This window comes from Otolemur garnettii, unplaced genomic scaffold, assembly GCF_000181295.1.
Source record: "Otolemur garnettii isolate 467f Iridium unplaced genomic scaffold, OtoGar3 scaffold00058, whole genome shotgun sequence".
Lineage (NCBI taxonomy): Eukaryota > Metazoa > Chordata > Mammalia > Primates > Galagidae > Otolemur > Otolemur garnettii.
This window is the reverse complement of record NW_003852453.1, coordinates 9,450,509-9,462,050: the sequence shown is the minus strand read 5'-3', so window position 1 is coordinate 9,462,050 and position 11,542 is coordinate 9,450,509. Positions and strand designations below refer to the sequence as shown.

Here is an 11,542-nt window from a genome sequence, read left to right as displayed (position 1 = left end):
GCTGAGCCTACCTGGAGATATTTTAGCAAGAGTGTTTCTGTCTCTAACTCTAAAGCATCTGGTATTTTGTTGGAGGAAGGAGAGAAGACAGAAGATTATAAAATGTTTGGTTAGACTTTCACTTTTCCCCCAAAGGAAAAGTAACCTTGATAAAGTGTTTTTAGATGACACCCAAGTGTCCAAAACTATCTAGGTGCAGCAGCAGTGGGCACTTGGGTGTAAGTCCATGCAGTGCTATTATTTTCTGGATTGTAACCTTTAATTAAGTATTCTGGGAAAAGCACTGGATAATTCTGTCCCCTCTGAGGATCTTTAAGAAGGACACCTTTGAAAGTAGATGATTTTCCTGATTCAACTGTTAGGAAAAGAACATCTGGCTAAAACTTCCCCTAAAATGCTGAGCACTTTTTAACTCACTAGCTATGGCATCCGTGGTAGGGTAAGCCACATCCCAGAAAGAATTACAGAATACAGTCCTGACCTGAAATTGTACAAAGGAGAGAGGATAAATCCCTTTAGCATTCAAAGAATGTATTAAAAAAATAAAAGTTAGGCCTAGGATAGAACAAGGAATTTTCAGAAGCCACAGTAAAAAAAAAGAGAAGAAAACAATTTCTACCTTAAGATGCAATGATTGAAAAATATGCCCCAAAATGAAATACTAGGGAAAAATTGAGGTAAGTGCTAAAAGACAGCTACAGGAAGAAAAACATTTCATACTATTTGAGATTTTTCCCCCACAAGGAAGCCAAATAACAGGAGCTCATATAGCCAAGTTATTCAAATATACACAAATCTGAGGGAAAAGGATTTTTTCTTTTCTTGTCTTTTTTTATTTTTTTTGGAGACAGAGTCTCAAGCTATTGCCCTGGGTAGAGCACTGTGGCATCACAGCTCACAGCAACCGCAAAGTCTTGTGCTTAAGAGATTCTCTTGCCTCAGCCTCCTAAGTAGCTGGGTCTACATGTGCCCGCCACAATGCCCAGCTACAAACCCACCAGCCTCAGTGTATGTGGATGGCGCCCTACCCACTGAGCTGCAGGTGCCGCTGGAAAATATTTTCTATGAAAGAAAACTCATTGCTAATAAGAAAAACAAATGCAATGTGTAAACACCGTGGATACTAACACTTTCCTTAATAATATCTACTTAAAATGGTGTCTAAAAACACTCACACACTTAACTTTGATACCTATTAGAACCTAAAAGGCACTCAGTAAAAACTGTACGTGAATTTATTCTAAGGTCTGAAAAAATAGCATTTCCAAAAATTTGGAAAATGAAGATGATACCATTCAATAACATATACCCAATGTTTATTTGCCAGGCAGTGAAGAAAGATGAAAAAAGGTTCCTATGCTCTTGGCAAAGAAAGCCTGAGCTAGGAAAGAACTTAGCGTCCTACTCCAAGCCTATGTATAAAGCATCAGGTATACCAAAAGAAGGCCTCCTTATCAGTTTTCCAATGGAAAAGGAACTCAATCACAATGAAGTATCTCTGTACGAGCAAGTTTTTAGGTAACTTTATAAATTAGTAATAGCAAAAGGGGAACAAAGGACTTATATTTGTGATATATTCATGTCTTAAATTACAAACTAAAATAGAGGTGCTGATAGCCCTGCCCACATGGTGAAAGGTTAATCAAAAGCTCATAAATTAAAATGATATAGATGAAGCTAAATAGTAAATTTAATTAAAAAATTAAATGAATGACAATGAAAACTCAAGATCATTTGAGACAACAGTGAAAATACACCCCAGGGGCCGCGCCTGTAGCTCAGCAAGTAGGGCGTTGGCCCCACATACCGAGGGTGGCAGGTTCAAACCCAGCCTTAGCCAAACTGTAAGAACAACAACAAAAATAATAAATGAACCCGGCCTGAACGTCTCAAAAGAAAATACACCCCAAACCAAGCACCCTTCCACTTTAGGAATCCTTATTCTGCATATAGCATGTCAGAAGCTTTGCACTGGACCCAGGTTTTCCAGGACAGAATTCCTGCGGGAAAAAACGTATCAGAGATCACAATAAAATCTAATATGGTTCTAGTTTGAGGCTATGAATACATTTTAGTAATCCTTAGTAATGCACTTGGTACGTGAATAATAAGCAGCCCTAGGTTTATTTAAGCATGAACAAGTGTGAAGCAATAAGAACTAAAAAAAAGGAACTTTTTTTTTAAACTTCCCATGAGGAGGGATGGGGTAGGAACCATATTTTGAGAATCACTGTATTAAGGGAACATAGGAAAGGAAACAATTTTTCAGGAGGCAGAGGGATAAGAAAAAACTTACGCTCATACGTTAAACTCTGAGGTAATAATATACTAGCTGAATAAGGTATTTCAAACCTTCTATTTGAGATATACAGCACCCATGAAATTATCCTAGAAACTGTAATTTCAAGCAATAAGAAAGCTACGTGCAAAACTACATGCAAAGTTCATTCCTTAACAAACTTAAGGAGTACATCAATCTCTTGCTATTTCAAATGTTTCAGAAGCTCAGAAACAAAGGGAAATTTGTTTCCTAAGAGCCCACCACTATATATTTGATTTAACCTTGTATATTTATTATACATTTATCTACTGCTTTTACATATTCAACAAGCAACCATTCCCTTTTGGAAAGAATAGAGAGTAAAACACAATAAATTTGTATGTTTTTCTACTCACAGAGGTTGGCAATAAAACTATTTCAAAAGCTGACTTATTAAGGCTGGGTGCAGGGGCTCATGCCTAGTACTCCAGGAGGCTGAGGCAGGAGGATTTCTTGAGCTCAGGAGTTGGAGACCAGTCTGAGCAAAGACAGCCCTCATCTCTACTAAAAACAGAAAAATTGGCTGAGGCATGATGGCGGGTGCCTGTAGTCTCAGCTACTTGGAAGGCTGAGGCAGGAGGTCTGCTCGAACCCACGAGTTTGAGGTTGCTATGAGCTAGATTGAGGCCTTGGCACTCTAACCCGAGTGACAGAGTGACACTCTGTCCTATGGAATAAATAATCCAAAGGGAAAAATATTCATTTGCACTTCTAAGTTATAAAAGTCTCCTCCTAAAAGTTATGACCCAAGTTTTGGCATTTACTACTTCCTGACATTCTGTTTTTCAATATTCTAATTTAAATCCTAGGGGAGAACTACTCAAATTCAACAATAAATGCCTTAAAAATGCCAAAAGCTTGAAGAGAAGCTAAATCCACGGTTTACTGCCCCCAAATAACTTCTGAAATAGATTACTGGTTCCATTATTTCCTATTTGTGGTGCACTGACTTTCCACTTACTTTTGCAGTACTGTGACAATCACATCCTACTCTACAACGCTTCCATTACAAATCACAGATTTCCAATTTAAAGCAGTGTAGTACTAATTACCCTCTTCAAGAATTCCCAATATTTTCTCCAAATTATATAGATTATTAGAGTAACAAAGAAAGCTGTATTTTAAGGATGCAAAGGGATTCCCACTTCATTATAACAAATTATTTCATTATTAGGGGAAGTAAGTATAATTTTTGATAGACTGAATTCAGCTCATGAGTTGAAATAGACTGTTGAAAATACACTTCAGGAACACAGAAATTTTTTGTTATGAAGTATACCAAAACATACGACAGATTTGTAGATTTTTCTTCCTATTCACTATAGAAAAACACACTTATCATATAAAATGTTGAGGTTTTTTTGAGACAGAGCCTCAAGCGTCGCCCTGGGTAGAGTGCTGTGGCATCACAGCTCATAGCAACCTCCAACTCCTGGACTCAAGTGAGTCTTTTGCCTCTGCCTCCCAAGTAGCTGGGACCACAGACGCCCACCACAACGCCCAACTATTTTTTGGTTGCAGCCATCATCGTTGTTTGGCGGGCCCGGGCTGGATTCGAACCCACCAGCTCAGGTGTATGTGGCTGGCGCCTTAGCCACTTGAGCCACAGGCGCCGAGCCAAATGCTAAGTGTTTATTTCTCCTTGATACTGCTAAACAAAAAGTAATTTTGCTGACAAACCAAAAGTCCACATAGAGTATGATGGAATGCTTTCTAAAATCAATAACAAAAATAATTATGGAGTACAGAAATAATGAAAGGCTTGTTAAAAAATAAAAGTAAAAAGCAGGACACAGATATTAAGCAGTAGGTCAGGACAAGTATCCTGGGAAATCCAAGAGCTCGCAAAAATCACCATAGTGATTTTTTAGAAAAGACTTACAGATTATAAGATTAGAAAAATAGGAAGTTTAGATCAGTTTAACAAAAAAAAAAAAACTACTTCAAAAATCACAAATTACCTAATATTTAGAAAACCAGCTCTAATAAACACCAATAACCATATATTAGTGAAATGTCACACATGAAAACAAGTACCTTATTCTCCTAGAGGGATCTACAAAGCAAGATGTCATCCCAGAAGATGCAAACTCTACATAAGGACAAAAATAGAACAGGCCAGGTGCAGTGGCCCACTCCTGTAGTACTAGCAGTCTGGGAGGTCAAGGCAGGTGGATTGCTTGAGCTCAGGAGTTTGAGACAGGTGTTGTGGCGGGTGCCTATAGTCCCAGCTACTTGGGAGGCTGAGACAATAGAATCACTTTAGCCCAAGAGTTTGAGGTTACCGTGAGTTATGACGCACTCTATGTGGTTACTGTGAGTTATGATGGCAATCTACTCAGGGTGACAGAGTAATATTGTCTCAAAAAAAAAAAAAAAAAAAAGAACCACTGTGGAAGAGAAATTTAAAAGCAATCTCCAATGTGCCCCAATCAATTGTCTGGGGCTACCACTACAAGGCAATGGAAGAAAAAAGACAAAAATCAAAGCAGAGGGAAGAAGGATGATATTCACTATCTGAAGACATCTAAAAGCCACGCATGCATACGTTCTGGGAAGGGTGAAGAGGTTTACAATACTGAGATCAAACTGCTTGGAGGGAAATTTCAGCTGTCAGGGGAAAAAATCTTGGGAAAGGAAAAGATGATATTATAGTGCCAACTCCTGCCAGCACCATCTGAAGTTCAAAGTAAATTAAAACAAATGCTAGGGCCCCAAACTGAAGACCCCTCCTCCCTCATCTAAGCCGGGTTTGAAATTATGGGATTTCGGTATAATACGACCTAAGAAGCTGTGAACCTTGAAGCTTTCAGTACAATATGGCTCCCAGCACTTCATAGGTGACAGACAGTAAGTGTATTAATGCTAATCCCTTATGTCTTACACACCACTTTACAGTCCACTTTTATCCAAGAGCAACCCATTTGGTTGTAGCATCATAGCACCTTACTGTCACACAGCTTGTAGTTTGTTCTTTCACACTCTGCGTTGGTTATTTTACAGAAGAGACTTAAGAAGGTTAAGTTACTTCACTAAGCACAAACAGATGATAGGTGAGGGCCCTGGAAAACTGCAGGACTCAGTCAATCATAGACATTTCCAACCCTTAAAAGTTCAAAGTACAACAAATTCTCCCGGAAGAGCAACCTCCCTGGGAGAACTATACAAGATAGAACCCCCGAGTCTCAGCTGACCATCTCTGCGTTGGTTTCCCTCCTTAGAGACAAGGAAAGTGAGGCAGCAGGCAAATGCCCAATTTGGAGTCACGCAGGGAGAGTTGTGGGATGGACTCCTCCCTTCACCTTGCCAGGGCACTAAGCCCAGAAGCAGCTGAATCCTGCGTCTGGGACACCTGGTTGGGTTCAAGAGAGAAGAACAACTCTTGCCATTCCCGTCTCCCTCTCATTAGTCCCCACTCGGGCTTTGCTATGAATGGGGAAGTCTTCCCATAACCACCCAGAAACCCTCTCTCCCCAAGATCCTTACCCAATTTTCAGCTCCGGCCTCCGTAGTAGGAGAATCCGCTAGGTCTGGCTCCCACCTCCAGCCCCTCGCCCCGTATCTCTCAACCACAGGGCGTTTCTAAATCTCACTACGGGAAATCTGCCTCCCACCCTTGCCACCTAAACCGCAAACTCCACAAAAGGAACCCTCCCAAAGCGTTTCCTCGTCTACCCTTTCTGCCCCGGCCGCCCGAGAGGAGCACCCCTTAACACTAGGAGCCTCCACAGGAGGTATATGCTCCTCACCTGGGCCCCGTTAGCCGCAGCCTCCTCAGGCGGGCAACCCCCAAGCACCTTCTCTTGGGAAGACCTCCTTCCTCGAAAGGGGGAAACACCCTCTTCCCGGAACCTCTTTCAGACGCCCGAACCGCGGGCCTCGGCGGAGAACCTGCTGGCTGTTTCCCAGGCTTTGCCCAACGCCACCCCTCTCCCGGGCCCTCTCTCCAAGCCGGCCCCGGCCCCAGTCCGGTCTGCCCGCCCGAGGCTCAAGCGGCTGTTTCCCTCCTTCACAGTCGTCTCTAGCCCTCGGACTCCCTCCCTCCCGCTCCGCGTGCCCAAGGGGACTTCCCAGAGCAGTGTGGCTGGGCTGCGGCACTGACTTTCTCTAGCTCCCGGGCCCACGGAGGGAGGGGGCAGCGGCGGCGGCACGACTCCTTTGTGACAGGTCCGAGAGAGCGGTAAAGATGGACGCGAGGCCACAGCGCTGCCATTACGCGCAGGGCCCTCCCCTGCTTCGTACCGCCCTGGCCCTCCCTCAGTCCCCTAGGAAACGCCCCTTCCTCGGTGGCAAGCCCTCCCAAGAGCAGCCAATCGGTGCTCTGAGATGGTGTCACGTGACTCAATTAATTGCCCCGCCCCCCAGGCATGAGCTGGCCAATCGTCACGCAGAGGTGTGAATGGCCCAATCAAGTCACCCCGGTTTCCTTTCCGGGCACCGGATTTCCATCGGGCTCCTGGGGAGGGAGACCTGCGGATTGGGTTACGCCGCCGGAAGCGGGGCGGAACTTTGTTGTGGCGGTGAGGAACAGGAAGCCCTGAAGGGTCAAAAGGAATACAAAAGCAAAGGCTATTTTCTTTCTTTCTTTCTTTTTTTTAACCTTCTTTTTTTCCCCTCTTTTTTCTTTTTCTTTCTTTTCTTTTTTTTTACTAACGAGGCAACGACTTTGCGCTGGCGCTTTGGGGCGGGTGCCGCCGAGGTGAGGGAGTCTCGCCTCTCGCGCGCTGGTAGGTGAGTGTGGCCCGGGTCCTGGCCTGGTGGCGAAACCTGGGCTTCAGCTTCTTCGCCGAAGATATGGAGAACTGTGGCTGATGTTAGGATTAGGAACAGGCCTGTTCTCGGTTTTTGTATTTGCCCAGTGTCCTGAGTTGCCAGAGCTAGCGGCTTGCGGGGCTCAGCCTAAAGGGAGCCGAGGGAACCGGCGGGAAATCATCTTGGTCATGGGAAGAGGCTCCCCGACCCGTTCAGGTGGGCCCAGGACTGCCAGGCGTCTGCCCATTTTCTCCACTTTTCTGTTAGGTGGTGCCACGCAAACCTCAAGTGAGGAGGCTCTGTTCCAGAGGTTTTGGAACAGCTCAGGCTACTCAGGAGATGTGGGGACGCCTGGTTGGAAATGGTTGAATCCTACAACGTAAGTGCAGGAGAGAAAACAAATTTTTTATGTCCCATTGGCTGTGCCAAGCGCGTTTTCTTCTAATAGAAAACAAGCCAGCTGGCCCATTTTGCAGAAAAGTTAAGAAACTAAGACTTGATGGGTCTTGTTTGAGAGTTGGTAGTCCTTGTGAATATTAGTCCACCCACAGGAAAGGGGAGGTCTACTCGTTCATAGCAGTAGTTCTCAAACGGTAGCGGAAAACCAGATCTCCTGAGGCCTTTTTAAAATGCAGATTCTGGGACCACCATCCTCAGGTAGTCCAACTGGGTAGGTCACGAGTGGACTCAGAAAGCCAAGTGCTAACTTGGTGATCAGAATTCCGAAAGATCTCTTGTGGGCAGGTGTCAGATACGATTTGTCGATTCTTCAGTTTGGTATATTTATGTTTCCATAGGGATACCATAAAAGGGTTTAGGAGGGCACCCTTCTGAAATCCTTGAAAGGAATCTCCTTTTTGATGTAATGAATTGAGCAGAGGTAAAAACAGCTTTTACAGTCTCTAAGAATCTGGGATGAACTGAACAATTTTTAATAATCTGAAAGTAGAGGCTGCCCAATTATTTTTTTTTTTTGAACTGAAGTCTTAATGCCTTTGCCCAGTGGGGAAATTCTTCATGGTTCAAAGAAAGAAAGAATTGTCAGTCTTCACATTTACCAGATTATCAGTCTTCCACATTCACCTTCCAAGAATCTTGATGTTCAGTTAGAGTAGCAGTTCTCAACCTGTGGGTCGCAACCCACAGGAACTGTATTAAGGGGTCGCGGCATTAAGAAGGTTGAGAACCACTGAGTGAAGAATCAAGTTGCTGCTTCAGAAATTGAAAACCACATTGAAGTAATTTTAAGTGTATGGTTTAAATGTATGTTTCAACCATAGGCTCAATCATAGTGTATTATGGCTTTGTGGTAGCTAAATTAAGCAGTGCCAATGTGTTCACTATTAGTCACCTTTTGAACATACTTTATCTTCATTATAAATGTGATCTGTTTCACTCTTTATATAGAACATTTTTTTTTTTTTTTGGAGACAGTCTCACTTTGTCACCCTAGTAGGGTGCTGTGGCATCAACGCTAACAGCCACCTCAAACTCTTGGGCTCAAGTGATTCTCTTGCTTCAGCCTCCCAAGTATCTGGGACTATAAGTGCCCACCACAATGCCCCACTGTGTTTTTAGAGACGAGATCTCTTCAAGCTGGTCTTGAACTTGTGAGCTCAGGCAAGCCACCTGCCTCGGCCTCCCAGGTGTTAAGATTATACCTGTGAGCCACCTCGCCCGACCTTAGAACATGTTTTAAAGATTGTTTTGCCTTTGTGTTTGGTTTTCTGTAATTTCACTATATTGTATGCAATTTGAGGGGTATTTACTAGACTTCTTGAATCTGTGGAGAAGTGTCTTTACTTAGTTCTGTAAAATATCTAGCCATTTTGTATTCATATATTGCTTCTGTGCTATTTTCTCTTGACTGATTAGCATAAACCTTGTCACTCTATTCTCTGTGTCTCTTACTCTCTTTTTGTATACTATATTTTGGATCATTTATTCATTAATTGTTGATTATTTCTAATCTGTTATTAAACTTGTCCCCTGAAATCTTAAAACTTAAATTTAGTTTCTGCTTTTCTTTGTTCCTGAAGTTCTTTTTTTTTTTTTTTTTTGAGAGAGAGAGAGTGTCTCTTTATGTTGCCCTCAGATGCCTTGACATCACAGCTCATAGCAACCTCTAACTGTTGGCCTTAAGCGATTCTCTTGCCTCAGCCTCCCAAGTAGCTGGGGCTACAAGTGCTTGCCACAACGCCTGGCTATTTTTTGGTTGTAGTTGTCATTGTTGTTTGCAAGCCCAGGCTGGATTCGAACCCGCCAGCTTTGGTGTATGTGGCTCATGCCCTAGCCTCTGAGCTACAGGCACTGAGACCATTCCTGAAGTTCTGTTTGGTTTTGTGCTATTTTTTAACAGTATTCCCTGCTATTAATTTTTGAGGCTTGATTTTTATTTCCTTAAACGTGGTAAGCATAGTTGTTTTATAATTTCTATGTTTAATTCCACTTTCTGAATTCCTTTTGAGTCTGTTTCTATTCATGATTCCTGCTGTTTTAATTCCCAGTTCACCTTACCTTAAGGCTGTTCTTTGGGGTGCCAGATTAAGATGGAGAGGGAAAAGAAGGTAGTTATCAGACTTACACTGTGGGTGGGCTCCTGGCTTGACTGGTTTCTTTGGCCTCACAAAGACACTAAAACTGTGGCTTTTAGGTTACAGAAATCTTCATTATGAAATCCATTTTGAATATTGGGCTTAATTTCTGGTTTTTACTTTCTAGATTTGTCAAAATTCTTTACTATCTTGTTACCTTTTTTTTTTTTTTTGAAGAATTTGTTTTTTTTAATTTTCAACTTTTTTAGCATGGGGTATATGGGCTCATTTACCTAGCTCACTATTTCCACTAATGAAAGGCTCCCTTTATTTTGATTTTGGAATGTGAAATTTGTGTGACTTCTGGCACTCTTAAAGATAATTAATCTTCATATAACTAAAATTTCCACCACTTCTCACAGCAGCTATCAAAAGTAGTCTCCCTGGCTCGGCACCTGTGGCTTAAGTGGCTAAGGCACCAGCCACATACACCTAAGGTGGTGGGTTCGAATCCAGCCCGGACCTGCCAAACAACAATAATGGCTGCAACCAAAAAATAGCCAGGCGTTGTGGCGGGCGCCTGTGGTCCCAGCTACTTGGGAAGCTGAGGCAGGAGACTCGTTTGAGCCCAGGAGATGGAGGTTGCTGTAAGCTGTGAAGCCACAGCACTCTACCCAGGGGGATAGCTTGAGGCTCTGTCAAAAAAAAAAAAAAAATAGTCTCCCTAATGCTTTATTCTAGTCTTCCTTTTCTCAACTTCTTAGTAGTCCTTAGCATGTACTCTTGTGGCCTTCAACATTCTATTTTTCCTTAAATTACTCATGTGCCAACCATAAGTCTTTTACTGAGTGAATGCAAGTTCCTCATGTACCTGTTTTGTACTTAGCATTGTACCTTGCACATAAAGGTTCTCTGTAAAGATTTGTTTTAAAAAAATATAGAATTAGTTGGGCTTATATTAGTGTAATGCAAAACCTTTTTTTAAAGAGATTGGAGTCTTGCTATGTTGCCCAGGCCTGCCTTGAATTCCCAGGCTCAAGCAATTCTCCATCTCACCCTCCCAAGTAGTTGGGATTAGAGGTGCCAACCAGCACATCAGCTGCCTGTTTTTCCTTTTCTTTTTTTTAATTTCACAGCTGAATGTTAAGGCTCATATCTTATTTTTAAATTTTGTTTTAGAATAGAGTTACATAAGGGTAGGGAGAGGGAGGATGGAGTATGATTTAGGTTCTAAAGCCAGTCCAGAGGGGAAAATAGTGTATAATCAAAGCTACGCTTGAAAATCCCTTAGTAAGTACCATTTTGGATGTAGGAATATGGGCATTGCAAAATTAATAAAATGGCCAGTGTGATACTAAGAAATATATACTGAGGGCACTGAAAATATATGCATATACATTTTAAGAAAGGAAAAAACGGTATTAAATTTGTAATATTGAAGTCGTGTTTGACTTCTACAATTATAGGAGGTGCTCAAGGTGACTTGTATTCATTGTTTGTTAATATATTGAGTATTAACAATTGATCCTAGAAGTTAAAGTTCACTCTGAGCTATGATCACTCTTTTGTACCTGGACAACAGAGTAAGGACCTGTTCTAAAAATATATATGTGGATTAGATTGCTTATGCTATCATATGGTCTCACTTTTTTATTCTTTCAGTCTCCTTTGTTATTAGAGTATGTTATATATGTCTAGCATTAGAAGATTGACTCTTGAGGCTCGGCGCCTGTGGCTCAAGTGGCTAAGGCGCCAGCCACATACACCTAAGGTGGCAGGTTTGAATCTAGCCCAGGCCCACCAAACAACAATGATGGCTGCAACCAAAAATAAAATAGCTAGGCTTTGTGGCAGGTGCCTGTGGTCCCAGCTACTTGGGAGGCTGAGGCAGCAGACTCGCTTGAGCCCAGGAGTTGGAGGTTGCTGTGAGCTGTGA

At 42.4% G+C, this 11,542-nt stretch overlaps 2 protein-coding genes across 4 annotated transcripts in view; one reads left to right on the top strand and one right to left on the bottom strand.

Moving 5' to 3' along the window:
• The window catches only part of RSPRY1 (ring finger and SPRY domain containing 1), a 60,319-nt gene extending 53,737 nt beyond the window's left edge, over positions 1-6,582 (bottom strand). The window contains exon 1 of the mRNA XM_012806842.2: positions 6,423-6,582. The gene's annotated coding sequence lies outside the window, so the exon portion shown is untranslated. The remainder of the gene's footprint in view (positions 1-6,422) is intronic.
• Positions 6,583-6,808: 226 nt separating this feature from the next.
• FAM192A (family with sequence similarity 192 member A) overlaps positions 6,809-11,542 on the top strand; it is a 37,851-nt gene continuing 33,117 nt past the window's right edge. The window contains exons 1-2 of one of the 3 annotated variants that reach the window (XM_023514737.1): positions 6,822-7,051; positions 7,340-7,451. In XM_023514737.1, the coding sequence (XP_023370505.1) occupies positions 7,434-7,451 (18 nt within the window). In that variant the 5' untranslated portion in view covers positions 6,822-7,051; positions 7,340-7,433. Of the gene's footprint in view, positions 7,052-7,339; positions 7,452-11,542 lie in introns of all 3 variants that reach the window. The other 2 variants (XM_003792563.2, XM_023514738.1) reach the window with 2 other exon arrangements.